Source organism: Myodes glareolus, chromosome 21 (assembly GCF_982192425.1).
Source record: "Myodes glareolus chromosome 21, mMyoGla1.1, whole genome shotgun sequence".
Classification (NCBI taxonomy): Eukaryota; Metazoa; Chordata; class Mammalia; order Rodentia; family Cricetidae; genus Myodes; species Myodes glareolus.
In genome coordinates, this window is record NC_142046.1 from 12,888,352 (window position 1) to 12,912,663 (window position 24,312).

Genomic DNA, 24,312 nt, shown 5'->3' on the forward strand with positions numbered 1-24,312 from the left:
GCTTCCAGGCCATCCCAATGGATGTGCAGCCCTTTCCTGTCATAATGGCCCTTCCCCTTTTCCCAGTATGACCCCAAGGGGCACTGGTTTCATGTCTGATTTATTGGTGAATATACAGGGCTTGGCCCAGGACCAGCAGCCTGGCCACTCCTCTCCTGCTGCCCCCGTCCAATGGATGAGCTGGGAGGAGGTCTCTGGCATTTCTGGAAGAAACTGGGCTCCTCCACCCCACTGTTCTTGCCATCTTCTGAGGCCCCCCTCCCCAAGCTGAGCAACCCTCAGCTTTTGTTTCCCCACCAAAGTTGTGCCAATCCAGATGAAGAGGCCAGGCCACTAGGGCCAGATGTAGGTGGCTCTGGCTGCCCTGGGCTAGCATGTCTGCAGTTCTTGCCTCCCACCCTGTCCAGTTAACCAGCACAGGATCCAGCTTGAAGGCAGCTACTTTAGTTCCTACTCAGTGTACAGGGCAGTGCTGTGTCTCTCTGTAGTCCTGGGCAGTCATACCCCAGAGCCCCTGGGTTGCATAGTTCTGTGAAGCGGGGTTCCAGGCTGGAGTCTCCACTGGCAGCAAGCTTCTTTGAGGGAGCTGTGAGGTGCAGGGGGCATGCTCCATCCTCGGCTGAGCAGAGGTGTTTGGTTTCTGGGACAAGTTCATGGCCAGTGGCTCCCAGCTTGCGGCTGCTCAGTCTCTGCTGCGGGGTGAGGACTGGCCTGGGGGGGTCCGGAGGCTTCAGGCTGGGCACTACGCCATGCTGCTGGTGGAGCAGGGGGTGCTCTGGGTGCTCCCGATGCTGTGGTTGGTGCTGCTGCTCTCAGAGGAGGCCGGGGCAGCCACTGCCACCACGGGCTCCCGCTTGCTGGGGGCACCTGAGGGGCGTGGGCGGGGTGGAGGTCAGGGTCCCAGTTAGGACTCCCTGCTCTCCCAGAGGCTTCACTGAGCATGCTGCAAGGCTCTGTGGAGGGGCCCTGAGTGCTCGCTGTAGGGATGGGGTGGGGGATCGGGGTACTCACGTGTGTGAGAATAGATGTACCAGAGTGCAGCTGTAAGCAGGGCCCCAATGAGGAAGGCACCAAAGGTGATACCCAGTACAGAGGACAGGTCGAGGCCTTTGCCTGTGTGAGAGAAGAGCCAATGGTAGCGAGTGTTGCTGCTGTCCTCTGGCCTTGGGCCTGTCCCCACCCTGTCATGTTCGCCTAGCTCAGCCAGCGACCTCTGAGTTCTCCAAACTTTTCATCTAGCGCGTGGGCTCAGTGCAGTACTAAGCTGAGGACCCAGCTAGCCAGGCCTCTTGCGCCACCTTTCTGTCTCTGAAGGCTAGCAGAGAAACATCTTTATGGATGGTCTCATAGGTGCTCTGCCACGCTGTGTCACCTTAAGTGAGTCCCCGCTCTTCTCTGAGCCTCATGCGGGGTTCGGATGGTCCAGAGCATCTTTTGAGACTAGTAACCAGAGGTTACCACAGCCCTCACTCTTTCCACAGCCCTGTCTTCTACATGGCCCCAGGCCCTTGGTCTCCGGCTCCCTGTCTATGCAGGGGACTTAAGAGCCCTGCAATCTTTCTTGATTCTGACTGGGGGTGAGCACAAGCCATCCTAACCTACATGGCATATATCTGCCCCTAGCAACAGGTACTCCCTTGCTGGGTAGTGCCTGGGTACAGGGAAACAAAGAGACCACAGGCTGCCAGGACGACCGAAGGGGTTTCCTCCACCCTTGGGGTGTCAAGGAATGCAAGGCCTATACCACACCTTGGGTGCCTCATGTTCTATCCAGGAAGTCAAGTTCAGCAAAGTGTACCAGAGACTACGGGGATAGGGATGAGGCTTGGGAGGGGCCTGAGGTCAAGAGAGCTCTCCCATGGCACCCAGCAGTCGTCCTTCCTCTGGTAAGGGGCACCTGGCTGTGAGTTCCTCTGACTGCTGGGTCTGAGCAACCCTTCTCTCCTGCCAAGGGCTTCCCACCAGTGTCTGTGCTCCCTCCCACTGTCCACCGTTCCTGACTTACAAGACAGGTCAGGGCTTTCGATGTTCAGGCGCATGGAGATGGTCTTGTAGACTTCCTGAGGAGGAAGGAGAATGATAGCTAAGTGGTCCAGCCTTCAACTGGCAGCATGTGGTTCTCTGCGGTTCTGGCCTGCCACCATTCCAAGCCTTGGCTGAGTCCTATGCCACCTAGCTGTGGGCAAGTCCTCGGGAGGCGTGAGCTATGCGAGAGTCTGTGGCTGCTGTGAGCGGTCTCCGGCACTCCTGGAGGCCTCTGATGCCCGTGTGTTTAGTGGGATCCCCATATCTGTTACCCTGTGCAAGCCACGGGCCACAAGCCAGGCCGTCCCAGATGCCTGTTTTAGAGGCTGGAGGTTCAGGGCTTGGGAGGTGTGGCCCAGTTTCGGGAGGTTTTGAGTCCTGGAAATCGGTGTGCAGACACCTGGAGTGTTCTTGTGACTGTCGGGACTGAGGGCCTGAGAGCAGACTCACTGCACATGCAAAGCGGAATGGCAGTTTTGCCAGTACCGGTGTTCTTTCCGAAGCTATCTGGTTCATTGATCGCTCACAGGCGATCGCCGCTTGGGTGGGCAGGATGCTGGAAGTCAGGGTCTCGGTGGGAAGTACTGAGAATGGTGGATGTATAGGATGTTATCGGGTTGGTGGATGAGTAGAGGGAAGGGAAGGTCGGTGGATACGTGGGAGGGTGGTGGAGGAATGGGTGGGTAAAGGGAGGGATGGATGGGTAGATAGTTAGATGGGTGGTTGGATAGAGTACATGGATAGGTAGGTAGATTGGCCAAAGGATGGGTGGGTGGGCTGATGGATGGATGGATGGGTGGATGAGTGGGAGTGTGGGTTGTTTGGATGGGTGAGTGGATGGCTGGGTACATGGGTGGGCATACGGATGAATGGTCACACACCTGGTGGGTGGGTGGGTGGGTGAGTGGGCAGGGGATGACTAGGAGTGTGGGTTGTTTGGATGGGTGAATGGATGGTTGTGTACATGGGTGAGTATAGAGATAAATGCTCACACTCCTGGTGGGTGTGTGGGTGGATGAATGACAGAATGGTTAAATATGCTGAGAATAAACGGATGGATGGACAGCTGTAGCTGCAGCTATATGTATATTCTAATGCCACAGATTGACTGCTCCCGACAGCCAGGCCGTCAGGCCCCATGCCTGGCTCTTGCCCTGCTGGCCGCCAGCTGTCTAGATCTCACTGCACCTGTCACCTCTTTATCTGCGAACCCCAGACCCAGAAGCCGCCTTGAAATTAGGCCTGGGCGAGCCCCACTCACCTGTGACAAGGTGCTGGGCTGCAGGGCTACCTTGCAGCTGAGGGTGCCAACCGTGGGTGTGGGCACCATGTAGACATGGAAGAGGAAGCTGAAGCGTGGGTCACCGTAAGGGCTTGGAGACAGCAAGCTCACACAGCTGCCCTTGGCTGCTCGGCTCTGGATGAGTTCCACCGTGTCCCTTTCAGGCCCTAAATCCAGATGGCAGCTGTCTAGCTGGACTGTGACCTCAGAGGTTGATGGGGACATGCTCACCTGCACAGAGAGGGAAGAGGGACGCAATATGTGCAGAAATCCTTGACCCTTCACTGACAGAGCCAACAGGAAGGACAGTGTGACACTCCTATTTGCATTTGGAGCCTGTCCTGAAATTGCTCTGTAGACCAGGCTGGCCTCAGACTCACAGAGATCGGCCTGCCTCTGCCTCCTGAGTGCTGGGATTAAAGGCGTGCGTCACCATCACCCAGCCTGCAATTCCTTTTCGATCTGTCCGTTCCACACACCTACGCTGACCCTCACCTTCCTCTGGAAGATGAAATCCCATCTTTCCTCTAACAGTGTTGGGAACAAAGGAACCCAGACTTGAGGAGTCAAGTGGGGCGCCCCATACCTGCACGAAGCCCTGCTGGCCCAGCTTGACGGTGCTGGATTCCTGGAGGAAGTGCGGGCTGAGGTAGAAGCCCAGCTGGAAGGAGAAGCTGTCCATGTCCACGCACTGCACCTTTTTCTGTGAGAGGCATGAGGAGGACAGTCTGGAAGGGCGGCAGCAGGAACTGCCTGACCCCATCCTCACCTTTTAAACAAATTCATGTTTATCAAGAACTCACTTGGCACTGGGCTAACGGAAAAAAAATTCACGTATCTCAGAGCCCTATTGGGTGAGTTCTTTTCTCATGCCACAGTTAATAGCTGATAACCTTTGAGCCTAAGGAGGGCTAAATGACTCTCCCAAGGCCACACAGCCATTACTTGCTGGATTTCAGAAACGGAAAGTCCAACCCTCTGCAGCACTATGGCCTTAGTACAGAAGGGGAGAGTGAGGCATACTGTAAACACAGGGCTTGTTAGGATCCAGACCCAAGTTTCCTGAGGCCAGCTCTCTGCTAGACCAGAACAGGGCCCCAGCCCCAACAGTACTCCCTGAACCAGTTGGAGAGCATGGTAGGGCTGTCCATCTTACCCGAAGCGGTGGGGGGCCTGACAGGAAACTGATGATCACCTGCAAAGACAGAGGCAAGAAGCTGGTCAGAGCCAGACAGGCCCCGGAGAATATCCTGCCTCCCAAACCCATCTTGGGAGTCAGAAGGCCAAGCAAAGCAAGATCCACACTTTGGCTCCTACTGAACACTCTTCTCCGCTCCCCCAAACATTCCTCAGCCCTGAGTATCAGTGAGATACCCGAAAAGGCGGGTCCCAACACCCTGGCCTAGGCCGCACCTCATTGCTGATCTCATGCTCTGTCACTTCCATGCCGCAGCTGGAGTAGGTGCTGCGTAGGACAAGGTGGCTCTCGCTTTCTTCAGCCTGGCAGCTGTGGTCCCAGAACGTCAGGCCTGTGATGGTGCACTGCAGAATCTGACTCAGGAGAGAAGGGTGCCGTTAGGAGGCCCTGCACTTCCTCGGGCCTTGCTGTCACTACCAAAACACTAGAAGAACTGCCAACCGAGGCTGGAGAAATAGCTCAGTGGTTAAGAGCACTGGGTTCTCGCAAAAGACCCAAGTTCAGTTCCCAGCACCCAACCCATGTCAAAATGCTCACAGCTGCCTGTAACTCCAGCTCTGATGAACGATTCCTTCCATACTCCCTGCAGATACCCACCCTACACATAATTTAAAAAGAAGTAAAACATGGTCTGGAGAGATGGATGGCTCAGCGGTTAAGAGCACTGACTATTCTTCCAACGGACCCGGGTTCATTTCCAGCAACCACATGGCAGCTCACAACTGTCTAGAACTCCAAGATCTGATGCCCTCACACAGACATGCATGCAAGCAAAACACCAGTGCATATAAAATAAAACTAAATAAGCCGGGCGGTGGTGGCGCATGCCTTTAATCCCAGCACTTGGGAGGCAGAGGCAGTCAGATCTCTGTGAGTTTGAGGCCAGCCTGGTCTACAAGAGCTAGTTCCAGAACAGACTCCAAAGCCACAGAGAAACCCTGTCTTGAAAAACCAAAGATAAAATAAAAGTAAATAAATTTTAAAAAAAAGAAGAAAAACAAATCTTTATTTAAACCTCTCTGAGGGGACATTGGATGACTTGTTAAAGGTCTGAGAGAGAGTTCAGAAAGGCAAGGAAAAAAAATGACTCAGTGGAGAATAGGCAACTGGGAGTCCTCTTTGCTTTTTCCATTGTTTGAGAATTGAACCCAGGACATGTGCACTGTGTGTGTGTGTGTGTGTGTGTGTGTGTGTGTGATATTTTGCCTGAATGTATGTCAATACACCACATCTATGTAATACATTCAGATGCCCAGCAGTTAAACCCTGTGGAACTGGAATCACAGATAGTTGTAAGCCATTGTGTGGTGCTGGGGGGTCAAACCTAGGTTTTCTGAAAGAACAGCAAATGCTTTTAACTTCTGAGACATCTCTCCAGATCCATCTTAATTTAAACTTTTTTTTTCAATGTTCAGAAGTTAAATAAAGGGACTGGAGTTGAAGAAATGGCTCAGTGATTAAGAGCACTGGCTACTCTTCCATAGAACCTGAGTTCACTGCCTGGCATGCACATCAGTTACTCTCGTTCCAGGAGATCTAGTGCCCTCTTCTGGCCTCCACAGGCAATGCATACATGTGGTGCACAAACTTCTTTGTAGGCAAAACACCCATATACATTTTTGTTAATTCTCAAAAATTTTGTTTAAAAAATTAAAAGATGCTGGGGCATGATGGTGCATGTTTTAATCTTTTTGTTATTGTTGTTTTGGGTTTTTTGAGAAACAGTTTCTCTGTGTAGCCTTGACTGTCTTCAAATTTGCTCTGTAGACCAGACTAACCTCAAACTCACAAAGATTCAGCTGCCTCTGCCTCCCGAGTGCTGGGATTAAGGGTGTGCGCCACCCTGCTCAACAAAGATTGTGTGTGCCCATTACTTGGTTTTTTTTTGGGGGGGAGTGTCTTTTTTGTTATCCATTCTACCCCAACCTCGGAAGCTGAGGACCAACCAAGGACCTTGCACTTGCTAGGTAAGCATCTACCCCTAGGGACAGACAGATCTCTGTTGAGTTTAAGGTTAGTCTGGTCCACATAGCAAGTTCCACACCAGCATGGATACAAAGCCAGACACTGACTCCCAAAACAAAGCACATTAAACCCATTGTAGACATTGGGGACATGGCTCAGCAGTAGAGTACCGGCTGGAAAGGGGGTAGGGGAGGAGAAACAAGTTAAAGTGCAGAAAACCAAAGTTAGAGTGCAGAAAACCAAAGGGAAAATGTACACGTGGCATGTTTTTTGTTTGGTCTGCCTCCCAAGTGTTGGAATTAAAGTCATGCACCTCCATATGGCATAAAAATAAAGATAAAAATTTAAAAATCAGGGCTAGACAGATGGCTCAGAGGTTAAGAGCACTGACTGCTTTTCCAGAGGTCCTGAGTTCAATTCCCAGCAACCACATGTTGGGTCACAGCCATCTGTAATGAGGTCTGGTGCCCTCTTCTGGCGTGCAGGTAAACATGCTGCATATATAACAAATAAATAAATCTAAAAAAAATTTAAAAACCATACCGAAATCAAGAGACACACCAAGCCCCAGAAACAGCTGAGTTCTTAATATTCAGAAAGAGCTAGGCCTTAGCTCTTTAAGGAAGAATCTTAATTAAAACAATAACCGAACACCCACGCTCCCCTCCCACACTAGCAGAGGGCTTTCTTTCCGGGTGGAAACAGAAAGACGTAGACCAGCTCTCTCGTAAAGAGATTTGAAGATTAAATCCTGTTCCGGATTGACATGAAAAATATCAGGCTCCAAACCACAGTCCCTGAAAGACTACCCAGAGATGATCCGCACACAGCTTGACTCACTGGGACACCTTGAGTGTGTTCACAACAGTGCGGAACTGGGTGCAGCCTACTGCCGAGCCCCGGGGAGGAAGCCAGGACAGCACGTCACTAGAGTAGCTGATACTGTGACATTAAGGACAGCTTTCCACGTTGTACAAAGATCAGAAACATAGGGTAGGGGGCATAGTGTGGTTACACAGCTGTGAGCCTGACTGGAGGTCAGAGAGTTTGGGTTTATTTTTGCTCTCTCAAAGTTCTTGACAACAGATGTGCTACAAACCAGAGTCTGACCTAGGGTGTGGTTAATTAGGATTTGGGGTACAGAGGTGGACCGAAGGTTGGAGAATTCAAGTCTATTCCTTATATCATGTTAATGAAGTCTGTTGCCTCCCTCCTCCCCTTTTGGAGTGAAATCTATAAGTGTGTGAAAAATAAACGAGGAGGATTCATCAGTCACGGAATTTCCCTCCCAATGCTGTTCTGTTTCTGCTCTTATTTCTGTTCCTTTTGCTTAATAATTCTAATCCTCACTCTCCTGCCCTGAAGCATACGAGTTATGTCGAAGTCGGTCTTCGGCAGTTATACTGTGCAAGAAACAGAGAAGAGGCTTCCAAGCAACCCACAGTACAAGGTGCAGACAGGATCAGAAGTCCAAGGTCATCCTCAATTAAGTGATGAGCTCAAGGCTAGCCTGGGCTATAGGAGACCCTGTCCAGGAAAATAACAACAAACACCAAAGAAAAGAAAGAAAAAGGAAGGAAGGAAGGGAGGGAGGGAGGGAGGGAGGGAGGAAGGGAGGGGAAGGAAGGAAGGAAGGAAGAAAAGAAGGAAGGAAGAAAAGAAGGAAGGAAGAAAAGAAGGAAGGAAAGGGAAGGAAGAAAGACAACACATTATTGGCAACTGTTGTCACCAGAAGGGACAATGAAGATTTTCTCTATTCTGTGCCAGGAGTGGTTGTGCACACCTTGAATCCCACACCCAGTAGACAGGCAGGCGGATATCTGTGAATTTGAGGCCAGCCTGGTCTACATAGTGAGTTCCAGTCCAATCAGGAATACATACTAAAAGTCATAGCAGCTCTCTCTGTGTGTGTGTGTGTGTATTCCCTGTTCTCGTTGTTACATTCTAAAAAGTATGCATTTAAATTTTATGCATGTATCTATAGTCTCTCTCTCTCTCTCTCTGTGTATGGTCCACCCATTGTATGTACACATGCACATAGGTGCATTGTGTGTGGAGGGCAGAGTCTGAAATCAGGCCTTAGGCACCTTCCACTCTTGCATGTCACTTTATTTTTAAATCTAAATTATTATTAAGTTTGTGACATGGGTGGGGTACATATGTGGAGGTCAGAGAGCACAAGGTGGAGCTGGTCCTCTCTTTCCGCCTTTATGTGGGTTCCGGGGATTGTTAGCAGCTTTATGTGACAAGTGTTTCATCCACTGGGCTTTCTCATTGGATTCATCCACCTTATTTTTTGAGACAGGATACACACCTCCATGCTCTCCCTGACCCCCATCAATAGGGTCTCACTTCATAGCCCTAACTGGCCTGGAACTAGCTCTTGTAGACCAGGCTGGCCTTGAACTCACAGAGATCTGCCTGCCTCTGCCTCCCAAGAGCTAGTATTAAAAGCATGGGCTACCACACCTAGCAAGACAGGGAGGGTCTCTTAGTGACCCGGGACCTCACTAATTGGCTAGTCTGACTGGTCAGAGAGCCTCCAGGGCCCTCAGTGCTAAGGTCTGTTTCCCAAGGGTGCTGGAATCCAAACCCAGGTCCTCATGTGTGCACAATGGACACTGCCACCAAACATTTCTCCAGCCCCATGCATAGTTTTCTGTATTTATCAATCACGCAAAGATCACATAGCACACATTTCCATGACCACCCAACTCAGCCAGCATTGACATTAATAATGACTACCTAACATTAGCATTATCATTACTGGTATTTTGAGATTGGGGCTCATGTAGCCTAGACTATCTCCAAACTCGCTATGTAGCTGAGGATGACCTTGAACCCCTCCCTGTTTTCCTATATGGACACCTCTGTCTAGCCTGGAATTCACCATCCTCCTGCCTCAGCTTCCTGGGCTCTGGGAATGCACATGCATGGCTCTGTGCTAGGCTCACACTACATTTCACAAATGAGGAACCTGAGCCTTGCTAAAGGATGCGATTTACCCTACTGCTTGGGCTAGGCCTAGCTGTCCTTATCAGTCCCAGAAGGAGGGGCAAGATTCACTTACCTGCACGTGTTTTTTACTGAGTTCCAGAGTCATTAAGTCATTGCCACACTTTGGCTGGATCAGGGACAGGAGTAGCTCAGGGTTGCACCCCTGCTTGGGAGGTGTGGTCAGAACTGGTGCAGGGGAGGTCTGCGGCCTGGCACCTGTGGGACCAGAGGTGGGTGGAGCGGACAGTCACCGAGCGAGCGAGCAAGCACTCCCTGTGGGCTGAGCTATTGGATGGCAGATAAGGCCAGTGAGGCCCAAAGAAGCTGGCCCAAACCTAAAGAAGAGTGCGGCAAGCAATCGGAGGGGAGACAGAGAGGAGGATGGGGCTGCGAGGTTGGGCTCACCACAGCTGGAGGCTCTCAGCCAGACCTCATTGGCCAGAGGGAGTTCCACGAAGGAGGCTACAGTGCTGGCATTGAGCTTGCGGGCCTCCCCGATCAGGCCTTGGGGTGTATCTGGGAGATTGAAGCCTTTGATTTTCTTTTCTGGAAAGATCTTGATGGAGTATTCACCTGTGGTCTGAGGGCAGAGAAGGAAGCAGGGGCATCACAGCTGTGGTACTGCCTTCCCTTCTCTGTGCCTGGCCACCTGTCCCCTCGGGCCCTTTCTTCTCTTTGTTCTCTAACCCAGCTCAGAGCTTGTCTCTCCAGGGCCCTTCTTTGACCCAGCAGTCTAGGTTAAAGGACTCTCTGGCTCATCAAGAAAAGGTTCCTGGAGGAGGTAGCCTCTAAATTAACCAGAGAAGGAAAACAGGTATTAGACAGAGGTAGAAAGTTGGGGTGAACCAGTGATGGTGGCGCACGCCTTTAATCCCAGCTCTCAGGGAGGCAGAGGCAGGCAGATCTCTGAGTTTGAGGCTAACCTGGTCTACAGAGAGTTCCAGGGCAGCCAGGGCTACCCAGAGAAACCCTGTCTCAAAAAACCAGAGAGAGAGAGAGAGAGAGAGGAGGGAAGAGGAAGGGGAAGGGGAAGGAGAAGAGGAGGAGGAGGAGGAGGAGGAGGAGGAGGAGGAGGAGGAGGAGGAGGAGGAGGAAAGAAGGAGGTTGAGGTGGATTGAGGTGGAATGACCATGGTGTACAAGGGGCCGGGGTGGGGGTACAAAGCTCACCCAGAACTGCATGTTGTGATTGGCATTGATGAACCAGGACACATGTGGAGGACCCTGCAGGATAAGAATGGCGTCGGGATCCCCAGATTCACAACTCAGTTCCACATTTACGTCCACTGTCTGGGACCTGTAGCAGGTAGAGAACTGGGTCAGTGCGGATAGAGTGTAGGCGTGAGTTTGGGGACAGACCTGGTGTGTCCGTTTAAATGAGATGTCATGTATAAGTCTCGGGCATTTGAATACTTGGGATGCTGTTTGGGAAGGCGAAAGAGGGGGCTTTGCTGGAGAGTGTAGGACACTGGGGTGGGCTCTGTGTGCTCCCTGTCTCCTACTTGTGGGTCAAGATATGAGCTCTCAGCTGCCTGCGACCCCCATTCTGCTGTCATGAACTCTGACCCTCTGGAACCATAAACCCAAATAAACTCTACATATTGCCTTGATCATGGTGTTTTACCACAGCCATAGAAAAGGAACTCTGCTATGCGAGGAGGGTTAGATCTGATTGACTGGGGAGGGCCCAACCCCAGGAGGCCGGCACCCTTACCTGGTCCCAGCGCCTGGCAGGATCCTGAGAATATAGGCCTCCTTGTGGCCAGTCACACCTTCCAAAGGGCAGCCTTGGACTTGGGTTGGGGCTTGAGGTTGCCACTTGAGTGTGAGGCCCATGTCCTGATTGGTTTCTGGCAAGCAGTAGGGTAGTGCCTTTGGGTCTGTAGAGACAAGCATATCAGAGAGTCCTATTTCCAAATAGGGCTCACAGGTAGGGGAAATATGGAGAGTTTACCTGCTGAGTACACACGCCTTTGTTTCCCGTGTGTTAACATGGGATTAACGTAAAGAGTGAGCCCACGGCACATGTCAAGGATGTAGGGCCGCTCATCCCCACCCGGCACATTAATTGTTCCTTAATTGTTCTCTTTTGACCCTGGAGTTCACCAGTTCAGCTGGACTGGCTGGCTAGGGATCCTCCTATCTCTGCTTCCCCAGTTTTGGGATTACAGGTATATTTCACCATGATAGCTTTTCATTTGGGGCATGGGGTCCCAGTTTTGGTGCTCACACTTGTGTGGCAATCATTATATACTGAGCCCCCCCACCCTCCCCCTTTAAAGACACAGTCTCAGGTAGCCCAGGTTAGCCTTGAGCTTGTTGTGTTGCAGAGGATGATCCTGAATTCCTTACTCTCCCATCTCTACCTGAATGCTGGGATTACAGGTCTGTGCCACCATGTTCAGTCTATGGATCGTTGGAGATGGAATCCAGGGCTTAATGCTATGCGCTCTACCTACAGGAGCCACATCTCCAGCCCCTTGTGCTGGGATTTTCAAAGTCAAGAAGAAAATCTGGCCTTTCTCATCTGATACTTGATAAAGAAGCAGTCACTAGCTGCAAAGGGTACCACTCAGCCATGGGAGACTCTGGGCAAATCATGTGCCACTGTGGGCTGGTCGCTTACTGAGCCCCGAGGCACTAAGGAGGCTGACCTTGGCCCAGCTGGAGGACGATGCTCTGGGGGTTAACCAGAGTTGCTACCGAGGTGATGGCGCTCTTTTTGGCTACCCACTCAAGGATCTGCTTCTTAGACATAAGAGATGACAACGCTGTGGTGCTGACTTCTGGCTTCTTTGAGAAGGTGGTCAGGTTGGGGTTCTGTGGAGACGCAGAATGCCGAGTCAGGAACCAATCTGGGGCGTCAGCTCAGTCAACAGCAAGAAAAGAGGTCAGAACCAAGAATGACAAGGCTCAAAGGTCACCAGTTAACGCCGAGGCCCCCAGGTACCTCTTCCAGCATAGCCATATCTGTCCCACCTCCCTTCTGCACATGAGGGCTACCCAGAGGCACACATCTGCTTGTTCATCTGTTCCGCTGTCCCCTCACCACGAGGCAAACATAATGGCATCATGTAGCTGTCTGTAACCCTCCCCGCTCTGAGGGTGTGTGAGGGAAATCTCGGTGCCCGTCTGCACACGTGGTAGGTGCTCCCATTGTGTGGAGAAGGAGGGAATGGAAGGGGGAAAGGAGAGAGGCATGAGAAATCCTGAATGATTAAAAGACCGGTGAGGCGGGTACCTGCCCTGGGAACCTCACCACTCAGAAACTAGATGGACATCATTGTTTGAAGGAATCGAAAGCAGAGGACCTTACTTAATAAATAGCAGCAGCAGCAACAAAGGGGAGGCTCTGGAGATGCGGTTGAGTGTTGAAGACCCTTGACTGCTCTTCAACAAGACCCAGGTTCAGTTCCCAGCACCACATGGTAGCTCACAACCATCTATAATTCAGTCTTCAGGAACCTAACACTCTTCCTGGCCTCCGCGGGCACAAGGCACACATGCGCACAAAACACCCAGACACATAAAATAAAATAAAACTTAAAAAGAAGCCAAACAGCTGGAGAACTGGCTCAGCGGTTAAGAGCACTGACTGCTCTTCCAGAGGACCCAGGTTCAATTCCCAGCACCCACATGGCAGCTCACAACTGTCTGAAAATCCAGTTCCAGGGGATCTGACACCTTCACACCAATGCACATAAAATAAAGATAAATAAATCACAAAAAAAAATTTAAAAAAAAGAACCCCAAACCAAGACCAGACCTCTGGCTGCCTAGGGACAGGGGAATCTGGGTGAATCGAACACCTCATGGTCTCTTTAGACTCCCCTGGGCTCTGGTGGGCTAAGAAAGGAAATGAAGTCTTCCTGGAGAAGGTGAGCCAAAGGAGGGAAGGGGTTAGAGGAAGCAGGGCCATTGACTTCAAGTTCCTTTGAGCTGAAGTAACAGCAGCAGAAGGGCTTCAGGCTAGGTGTTAGGAGGACTGCCCGACAGTCAGAGGAGGTATAGAGGAGCTCACTGCCTGCTCTGCAGGCATTGACTCCAGTAAAAACAGGGTTCCAGCAGTAGCTGCAGAAGGTGGCCTTTGTCAATCTCCTGGCTCGCGGCCTGACATAAGGCAGGTTCCTGGCCTGTGGGTGTGTGATCTGCACACAGAGGTCAAGGGTCTCGCTGTGAGTGTTCAAGTAAAAAGATGCAACCTAGCTCGAAGGGGCCATTGCAGCAACCCTGCAGCCAGCGAGTTCATGTTTCAAGTGTCATTCAGTGACTGACTTGATAAGAGGAAGGGCATTCTGGGAAGGGAAGCTGGGCCTTTGTGATTGGACTTGGGGCAGGGGGTCCATGGTTCTTCCACCATGCTGGTCTATGTGCCCATCTCTGAGAGGGTCCTCACCTCTACTGCCCACCTCCCCCTCTCTGGGATACCTTCTATCCTGTGTCTACCCCCTACCCTTCCTTTATGGTGTCCTGAATTGCTACATTCATCTACCTCCTGGTCCAGACTCTTGTTCCAGGTCCTTTTCACCCCTGGGCGCTCTACCTCAGGGCTGTGGAACTCAAGACGTGGCCATTTTGAATCATGACTCAAGCACAGAGCAGCATCAGGCAGGCAGGGGCTTACCACAACTAGGCTGGGGTTAAGGTCACATACTTACGTAGGCTAGTTGCAGTGGGATTTCCGGGGCCTGAAATTTCACGTTGACCCATTTATTGGAAACAAGGACCAGGAGCACCTCTCGGGTGCCAGTGGCATTTTGCTTGGATTCCTGAAGAGTCAGCTCCACTTCTGACATCTGGGGAAGAGTCAGGGACACAGATATCTCAGTCAGACTTGCGGGGGGGTTGGGGCAGGGATGCTTGATGTGTGGTTGACAGTCCTTCCATGGGCCCTGCTTGGCTTGACTCGGTGGTTACCTGTGTAAACCTGGCCATCCACACGCCTAGAAAACATACGAGGGACTGGCGAGATGTTCAGTGAACACGGCCCCCCAAGCCTGACAACCTGAGTTCAATGCCCAGAACCCACACGGTGGAAGGGTAGACTCCTACCAGCCACCCACAGCGCTGGTGCAGCGGCGCAAGCTCATACAAGCGCACAGACGTGCTAAGTGAATGAGTGCAAATTAAAGAATAAAAGTTAAGGGCTGGAGAGATGGCTCAGTGGTTAAGAGCACTGACTGCTTTTCCAGAGGTCCTGAGTTCAATTCCCAGCAACCCCATGGTGGTTCACCACCACCTGTAATGAGGTCTGGTGCCCTCTTCTGGCCTGCAGGCATGCATCAGACAGAACACTGTATACATAATAAAAAAAATTTAAAAAAAGAATAAATAAAAGTTAACACAGAAAGAAGGCATATTGAGTGAATGGATGAGGTTGGTCCCAACCAACCAGAGATGAGGGAAAACTAATTAATATGAATCTTAACTTCATCCAACAGTCAGAACTGCAAGATTGGTCCTTCCTTCCCTCCTCCACCTCCTTCTGACAAGTTCTTGCTTTGTGCCCAGGCTTGAACTCTTTTATTCTTCCTGCCTACCTCAGTTCCTCAAGTGCTGGAATTTCAGGCATGAGCCATCATATCCACTGAGAATGATTTCTATTGAGCACCTGGTGTAAACCAGGCCTATAAGTATCTAAATAATATTCTATGCGTTGAAGCAGGGACTTCTCTTTCAGCGTGCTCCCTCCTTCTCTGCCTGTCCCTGGGAGGCCACTCCAATGCTGGCTCACACTGAGGCATTCCCACTTGTCCCTAGAGTTGGCGATGAGACTCAGTGGCAGGCACATGCACAGGCCTGGTTCCAGCCACATTTATACACGAGCCCGCGTAAACAACCTAAGAGGTAGAGACCATTCAAATCCTCACAAATTAGGAAACTGAGTCACAAGAGAGGTGAGGTCACTAGCCCATGATTACATGGAAGGCTGGGAATGTCACACCTCTCTGTCAAGAAGAGTGAAAAGGAAGAAAAGATGGCCAGATCAAAACTAATCCAGAGCAGAATATTTTCTGAACCCCTGGGATGGGGCGGCATTGGGGAGAGGAACCAGGGAGGAGCGTGTGTCGTCCCCCACCCACCCACAACCCCACTCAGGGCCTCAGAAGTTGCACGGCGGCGTCTCTGAGAACAAAGACAATGGAAATCTTTCCAGACACAGTCTCTGTCAGTTCCTGCCAGCAGCAAGCAGCCAGACGGCTGATTCCAAGGTCTCCCCGTCAGAAAGGAGAGCACTGGTTTACCAGAGATATCAGTGGAAAGTTTTAGGGTCTGGCCGCTAATCACCTCCTGTTGTTTCCCGGCTGATGTCACAAAGCCAGAGACAAGCTTTTCAGTCCCTGGAAAAATCTGCTCAGAAATATTTCCGCTACTCCGTAAATGACCCTGTTAATCACACTGTGCTCAACCTAACTCTTTAAAACAACAAGAGAAAAAGAGCAAATAATATCACTTTGTTTTCAATGTATGACAGTGGCCTTTGTCACGTAGTTAATATTATTGAATTAATAATTCAAATAAGATTATTATTCTTATTTGAATTCTTTTCAAAAATCATTATTATTTTACGTGTTTTGCCTGTGTACCATGTACATGTACCATGTACATGCACTGCCTGTGGAGTCCAGAAGAGGGCGTCAGATCCCTTGGAACTGGAATTAAAGGTTGTCATGACCTGGGAATTGAACCTGGGTCCTCTGGAAGAGCAGTTAGTGCCCTTAACTACCCAGCCATATCTCCAGCTCCATTGTTTTAATTCTTAGAACTGTGTGTGGTGTGTGTATGCACGGACTCACTTGCCTGGGTGTGTACATGGAGAGAAGTCCAGAGTTCAGTTTGGGGTCTACTTCTCTGGCATTTTCCACTTTGTTTTTTGAGGCAAGGTCGGTCTCTCTCTTTCTCTCTCTTTTGTTGTTGTTTGTTTGTTTGTTTGTTTGTTGAGACAAGTTTTTCTGTGTAGTTTTTTGGAGCCAGTCCTGGAACTCACTCTGTAGAGCAGGCTGGCCTGGAACTCACTTTGTAGAGCAGGCTGGCCTAAAACTCACTTTGTAGAGCAGGCTGGCCTGGAACTCACTTTGTAGAGCAGGCTGGCCTGGAACTCACTCTGTAGAGCAGGCTGGCCTGGAACTCACAGAGATTGCCTCCCTCTGCCTCCCCAGTGCTGGGATTAAAAGCATGCACCACCTCCGCCCGACTTATGTTACTATTCTTAAAGAAGTATTCTCATGGTAGTTTATACTAGAATAAAAAGATGCATTTCAAATGTGTGGACATATTAATAATAATAAATAATAATTTGCAATGTTATAAAAGTAGTTTATACAAGAATAAAAAGATACATTTCCAATGTGTGGACATATTAATAATAATAAATAATAATTTGCAATATTAGAAAGCAAACCCAGTCTTGTGCATGCTTGGTAAACATTCTAGCCCTTAGTTGTATCCCAGACAGTATTAATACTTACTAAAGAGTTTAAATCTTGACTCTAAGTATTTTGTTTTACTAATCTTTTTTCTTTATTGATTTTGGTTTTGGTTTTGGTTTTTGGAGACAGCCCTGTGTAACCCTGGCTGTCTTGTAACTCGCTCAGCTCTGTAGACCAAACTGGCCTTGAACTCACAGAGATCTGCCTGCCTCTACCTCTCGAGTGCTGAGATTAAAAGTGTGTGCTATTACTGCTGGGCTTGTTTTACTAACCTTAAAAAATATTATGCATTTCAAGCTGGGTGTAGTGGCACACACCTTTGATCCCAGCATTCAGGAGGCAGAGGCAGGCAGGTCTTTGTTAGTTCAAGGTTAGCCTGGTTTACAGAGTGAGTTCCAGGAACAGCCAGGGACACGCTATCTATCTATCTATCTATCTATCTATCTATCTATCTATCTATCTATCTATCCATCCATCCACACATTGCGTTTTAAACACTAGAATCAAATGTCAGAGGGGCTGGAGAGATGTCTCAGCTCAGCAATTAAGAGAATAAAGAGTTTTTATGGCTTTTCCTGAGAACCTGAGTTTGGTTCCCAGTACCCACAACAGGCAGTTTACAACTGGCTGTGACTCCACCCAGCCCCAGGGAATCTGACACCTCGGGCCTCCACAGGCACCTGCACTTCGGTGCACATATTCACATACGGAAATACACGTGACATATGCCCCCCTCCCCCAATTGAGACAGGGTCTCACTTTGTAGCTCTAGCTGATATGTACAGTAGACTAGGCTGGCCTTAAGCTTGCAGAGATCTCCCCGCCTCGGCCTCCCATATACACAGAAGTGAAAAGAATGAACGACATTTGCTGAGGGGATGCACATGACCCACCCTGGTGTTGAGCCCGGCCTCCTCCCTCCGATTGCTGTGTACCGTTAGCTCAGACAACGCAGGGTGGTTACACGCTTAGGTGTCTACGTTTTCTTTTGAGACAGGGTCTCTCATTGAACCTGAAGCTTGCCACTGAGCTAGACTACACACTTGGGAGATGTCATCTCAGGAAGTAACTGCGTGCCGGTAATGTGCCACAGCTCAGCTGAATCCGCTGACCAAAGCGGGCCCAGGGAGTCTCCCAGCTTACGGCTGTGGAAACAGAGCTCCAGAATGGAAGTCACTCAGACAGACCCTGGAATCGATAGCCTAGGGCACATCAGCCTGTGCTCGAGCGGAGCCCACGGCCCTTGACCACTCAGCAGCAGCCCAAGAGTGTATCCTCTCTTGTCTCCCTCTAACCCGGACTGCCGCCAGCTCCATCCATGCTCCTCAGGAGGGGAGACTTTAAGATATACATATAGTAAGGAGATGGGCTCAGTAGTTTGGCAGACTAGACTGAGAGACATGCTCAGACAAGGAGGTGTTGTGATGACATCCCTGGGAGGGCACCCATGGGCTGCAGCAGCTGGAACTGTGAGCAGGAGGAGCATCAAGCCTGCAGCCGCCTGATGAGAGCACCTATCCCTCAGAGCCTCGCTTTCCTCATCTGTGAAATGGGAGCAGGAAAGGGCTGGAAGCCAAGATCAGGAGGGGCTCTGGAGAGAGGAAGTGAAGAAAAGGAAGCAGGGGTCAGAGCACGGTCATCTGTGGGGGACCAGAGGTCAAGAGGCTGGGACTCTGGGATGCTTGGGACAAGTCTCAGCAACTCTTCTAGAATTCATAAAGCAAACCTTCCACTCCGCCGTCACCAGGACCTGCCCTTTGGGGGGTGGGGTGGAGAAACCAAGACCCAAAGCAGGGCAGTCACCAGTCAGAGTCACAGCGAGCACTGTGGGACACTGCGGGAATACGGGAAGGCTGAAAAGCAGGACTCCCAGGGGCTCTGTGCTCCCAGACCTAGCTGATGACTCCCAGTTACCAGAAAAACTCAGCCAGGGTTTCCACAGTAAACACGTCCCTTCCCCTCCACCCTGACTCACCATGGCGGCCATTTGCACGCATGCTGGTTTCCTTGTCTCATCCCCTGAGAGGTTAAGAAAGGAACCTGCCGACTCATAGCTTAGGCTGCCCATGTCCAGGATAGGCTCCTGGGCATCTTGAGGCCCAGCCAGGATGACACATGTGCCAGCTCCTTGCCCCCAGGCCTGCCAGCATGGGCCTGCCCCATTCTCTCCCTGAGTGGGTGGGTGAGAGACCAGTGGCTATTTTTGTACCAGCTGTCCCTTAGATGCCATTGTTAGCCCAGTGGTTGGTGTCGGGAAAGGGGGATTTCGGTGAAGAGGCCCTGAGTACTGGTAGCCACTTATAGAAAGCCGTTTCCAGCAATTCTTCTAGGAGTGGAGCCTTGGGTCTGCCTGCAGCCCCCACCCTCTGAGGGCCAGCCCAGAGGAGGCCCTGGGCCTGTCTCGGCAGACTCAGTCAGCACACACAGGAAGACTGGCAGGGAAGGAGTTCAGAACCAGACAAACCTGACTTCAGATGTGGGTTCGGTGGCTCCAGACAGTCACTCTTCCTCCTTGGACCCCAGTTTCCCTGTCTGGACGATGAGCTGAACAATGTACCCGCTCATGTACTTGTAGGAATACAGTGTGATTTGGCCTCACAGCAAGCTGTGTGGTACCCGGATCCATTGGCAGATCCTATGATCCCAGATGGGGCCTTGCCCTGCACTCAAGTGATTCTCCTGCCTCAGCTTTCTTAGGAACTGGGAAATAGGAATGTGGCACTATACTTGGCCCAAATTATTATTGTTTTGAGACAGGATTTTATTGTGTGTAGCTCTGGCCTCGAACTTAATAACCTCTAGTCTCAGCCTTTGAGTACTGGGGTCATGGGTATGTGTTATCATGCCTGACTCCTGAAGGAAGTATTTTCAGTGCGTGTGTGTGCGTGTGTGTGTGGGCGTGTGTGTGTGTGTGTGTGTGTGTGTGTGTGTGCCAGAAGAGGTGGGTCAGATACCTTGGAGCTGGAGTCATATGTTGCTGTGAGACACCTAACATGGACGCTGGGAACCAAACCGGCATCCTCTACGGAAGCAGGAAGTACTCTTGATGGCTGAGCCAGCTCTTCAGCCCTATTCTGATTCTGGTATCTCTCTACGTAGTCTTGACTGACTGGCTAGATTAGCCTTGAACTCAAAGATCCACCTGCCTCTGACTGTACTGGGATCAAACCTTGTCCAGTCATTTTTTTTCTTTTTTTTTTTTCTTCTAGACAGGGTTTCTCTGTGTAACTTTGGAGCCTGTCCTGGCACTACCTCTGTAGACCAGGTTGGCCTTGAACTCACAGAGATCCATCCACCACTACCTCCTGAGTGCTGGGATTAAAGGTGTGAGCCATCACCCCGCCAGGTGTCAGCCTTTTGTTTTGATTTGAGACAGGGTCTCTCTGTGTGGATCTGGCTGACCTGTAACCCACTCTAGACCAGGCTGGCCTCAAATTCACAGAGATCTGCCTGCTTCTGCCTCCCAAGTGCTGGGGCTGAAAGCATGCACCACCATGTCCCATCTGAAATTTTGTATTGTTTTGTTTTTTGTTATTTTTTCGAGACAGGGTTTCTCTGTGTAGCTCTGGCTGTCCTGGAACTAGTTCTGCAGACCAGACTGGCCTTGAACTCACAGAGATCTGTCTGCCTCTGCCTCCGAGTGCTGGAATGAAAGATGTGCACCATCATTCCAGGCTCTGAAAATATTTTTAAAGAAATTGTGCTCGAACTAGGTTCATGCCTGTAATCCTGGTGCTCGGCAGGCACAAGAACCGCCTTGAGTCCAATAACACAAACTAAGGGCTGTATAAAAAACAAGAACTAGCTATACGCTGTCTCCAAGAAACACACTTAGCCAGCAAAGATGCTCAAAACCTTCCCATCAAAGCACGGAAAACAGACAAGCAAACGCAAGCCAGTTCCGACAGCAGACAAAGCACACCTCAAACCAAACCTTCTAAAGAGAGAGAAAGGGACGCTATAGTTTTATTGTGGGTGGGTTTTGGTTTTTTCAAGACAGGGGCTCACTATGTAGCTCTGACTGTCCCTAACCTGCTCATCACCTGCAAGGCCCAGGACAAGGACACAAAGGCAGCTCCACCCTGCTCTGATTGCAGGCAAGGGTGCTCAAGTGACCAGACGTGGAAAGCCCAGCCCGGAAGCCCCAATTCTGTCTTGTGTCTCCCCCAGAGCCCACTCTGCTGCTCTTCAGGTACAGAAGAACTCACATGAGTCCAGCTATAACAAGAGTCACTCCCCTGCAGCCTGCAGAACAGGCTTGGGGACAACTGTACAGGAAACTCGGGTCCTGAGCACACTGGGCAGGCTCTGCAGTGTAAGAGAGGAACTCCAGGTATACTCCTTCAGTGCTGCAGGTTTCCCATGGCGGAGAAGGGGTGAGAGCAAGGCTGCTCATTGCAGGCACCACCCTGCCTTCTGTAAGCCCCTCACATTCTCCCGTGACAGTCTGAAGAAGACAGTTGGTCCTGCGCTCTGCCTCAGCCGCTCTGCCTACTCTCTCTGCCTAGGCGTAAGTCAGAGCCTGGCTGACTCCAGTCTTTCTTTGTTTTTCAAGATAGGGTTTCTCTGTGACAGCCCTGGCTGTACTGGAACTCACTCTGTAGACCAGGCTGGCCTCGAACTCACAGAAATCCACCTGCCCCTGCCCCCCTGAGTGCTGGGTTAAAGGCGTGCGCCACCATCATCCTCGACTTGGCTCCAATCTTTAGGAAGGAGCTCCCTGAATTTGCCCAGGAGTGGAGTGAGTCAGCAGTCAACTCTTTGGCTGCCCAGGTCTGAACAGCAGAGCGGTGTAGTCAGCCTGCTGGGAATCGCTGGGGCACCATGCCTGTTCCTGTCTTGAAGGTCAGGATGGGACCTCCTGGAATCCAGGCTCTAGGCTGTCCTTTGGGGACCCAGTGAGATAAACCCTGCTCAGTAATCCCAGGTTTGTCTACAGACTTCCTCAACACACACACACACACACACACACACACACACACACACACACGAGAGAGAGAGAGACAGACAGACAGACAGAGACAGACAGAGACACACACCCCAACTGCCACTTCCCTGGGGTTCTTGGCTGCCACCCACGCACAGGAAACCTGAGGGTTCTGAGGCCATGTGGGGATGAACGGGAAAAGCCACCTCTTTGTGCCAGGAACTGACAAAGGAGGCCAAAGATCAGTAGAATCAGTACCACCCCCACTAGGCGGGTCAGCTCCTGCCTGTGGCCTTTAGGCCTTTCTCTGCGTGTGTCACGCCCTCTTTCTGGTGCCCGTGGCTCTGTTTTGTAGCTACACATAGACCTACCTTTTCTTTATTTCTTTCTTTCTTTCTTCCTTCCTTTCCTTCTTATTTTTTTTTTAAACAATGTCTTCATGTGGCCCAGGCTGGCTTCAAACGTACTATTTAGGCCAGGATGACCTTGAACTTTAAAACAATGGTTTTGAATTACGTGTATGTGTCTGTATGTGACAAGCATTATAACAAGTGAGCTCCATGCGTAGCCCTCCGGTCCCTTTCTTCCCACAACCAGTGACTGTCTTCCTGTCCCTACAGCTTCTCATTCTCTGCACAACGTTGCTAATTTCATCACTCAGTTACAGGAATTTTGGCCTGTGAATGGCTCAGTTTTATTCCCTCTCTGTATCCCTGACCACAGGCTGGGCACATAGCAAGCACTGGGCAGACTAGAGTAGGTGGCGAGAGATTGTTGCCTGGACCTTGTTCTTGGAGGCTATCAGGGAGGAAAGTAAATCCCGGGCAAGTCACAGGCTTCTCGGTGGTCACAGCACCAAGACGGTCACAGAGAGACGCTGCCCTTTGAGTGAGAAGGGCCAGGAACTCCTGAGGCTCGACCTCAGTTAGCCTGATTAGAAGGGGATCTGTGGGCTCGGCCTCTTCTCCACAGGGTTCAGACGCATGTAAGGTTCAAAGAGTGATCTGATTGGAAGATGCTGGGAACTGGGTGAGAAACGGAGCCCAGAAAAAGGTAATGATGATAACACCAACTAGATCTCTCACTCAGGGCAGGTCCTGAGCTCTGTGTTTTGCCTGCATTATCCACTGGAGTCTCACAGTAACCTGTGAGGTAGGAATGATTATCGTCGTCTCCATGTTTCCCATGGGAAGAAAAGGGTTCGGACAGGTTGCAAACAAAGCAATGCGGCCATGAAGTTAGCCAAAGTTCAAGAGAGGACTGACTGGCTCCAGAATCTGTATTCTTTCTTCTTGAGTTTTTTTTTGTTTTGTTTTGTTTTGTTTTGTTTTGTTTTGAACAAACTCTCACTATGTTACCCAGGATGACTTGCAATTTTTCAAGCCACCCTCCTGCCTCAGCTTCCTGAAATTGCGATTTCAGTCATGTGCTACAATACCCAATGAGAAGCTGTGCTCCTAAACTCTAACATGGTCACACTTGAATGTGTTCACCACACAAACATGCATTCATTTATGGAGCACAGCAATTATTTGGAATAGGCCAAACTCAGAACCAGATTCTATAGTTTCATAATTATTGGGCGAACTTCTAAACCCAAGAAAATATGAGGGGTGCTTCTGCATCTCAGGCCATTGGTAGACCCAGGGCTGGACCCTGGTTCTCCTGCACCCTGCCTTTCTCCACCACCCTTCAAATACAAATCCTCTGGAGCCCTAGAGCTGGAAGCCTGGGCTTGCAGGTCAGAAGACACATGATCTACTGGACCGAGTTCTCTGGAAGGGGCAGAGGTGCTATAGGGAGATTCTGTAGCCACAAACTCTCGAATCCTTGAATTATGCCATGAGTTACTGGGGTACACCCCATAACCCTAAAAATCCTTCAATGAATGTCATTGTTCACAGATAAAGCCAAACTCCTATAAAGTGACACATTTTTCCTGTCTCCCTAGCTCTGCTCCTGGGTGAACTGCAAGGTCCTCCTGTCACCTGCAGATCCTGAGCATGTGGCTCCCTCCCCTCTGCATGCACTCTCTGTGCCCACTGTGCCACACCTGGGGAGTTCTTAGCTGCTCTGTGCTGGTACTTCCTCCAGGAAATCCTGCCTAAGCCTTTAGCAGCTGGAGTACCCTGCCCTGTGCCCCTGTAGTACACCAGCCTCCTGGGTCCTGGCTGGACCTGTCTACACATCTGTGGCCTGGCTATTTGACTGGGGCCTTCCTCTGCCTGGCTCTGATGTCGGGGGACCCCAATCACCCAGAAGAGGTGCAAGGCCTGAAACCTCAGAACAAATGAAATGAACTTTCGGGAAGCTTCTTATTTTTTCATATCATTGCCAAACTTGAAAAACAATTACAATGCTTATGAAAGCCACATAAAATGTATTCGGTGCTATCTGCACCATGGGGTTATCAAAGTCCACAGTCCTTGTGGCAGGCAGGGCCCCCCGATATTGGTGGTCTGGGCACTTTCTTATCACTGTACAAATGC

The 24,312-nt window shown here is 50.5% G+C and overlaps 1 protein-coding gene across 1 annotated transcript in view; it reads right to left on the reverse strand.

Moving 5' to 3' along the window:
* Positions 1-82: 82 nt before the first annotated feature.
* The window catches only part of Eng (endoglin), a 36,893-nt gene continuing 12,663 nt past the window's right edge, over positions 83-24,312 (reverse strand). The window contains exons 3-15 of the mRNA XM_048432125.3: positions 14,125-14,262; positions 12,121-12,286; positions 11,181-11,346; positions 10,637-10,763; positions 9,873-10,047; positions 9,541-9,683; positions 4,721-4,858; positions 4,464-4,502; positions 3,894-4,010; positions 3,287-3,538; positions 2,006-2,060; positions 1,012-1,113; positions 83-867 (exon numbers count right to left, since the gene is read on the reverse strand). Of these exons, the coding sequence (XP_048288082.3) occupies positions 743-867; positions 1,012-1,113; positions 2,006-2,060; positions 3,287-3,538; positions 3,894-4,010; positions 4,464-4,502; positions 4,721-4,858; positions 9,541-9,683; positions 9,873-10,047; positions 10,637-10,763; positions 11,181-11,346; positions 12,121-12,286; positions 14,125-14,262 (1,743 nt within the window). The 3' untranslated portion in view covers positions 83-742. The remainder of the gene's footprint in view (positions 868-1,011; positions 1,114-2,005; positions 2,061-3,286; positions 3,539-3,893; positions 4,011-4,463; positions 4,503-4,720; positions 4,859-9,540; positions 9,684-9,872; positions 10,048-10,636; positions 10,764-11,180; positions 11,347-12,120; positions 12,287-14,124; positions 14,263-24,312) is intronic.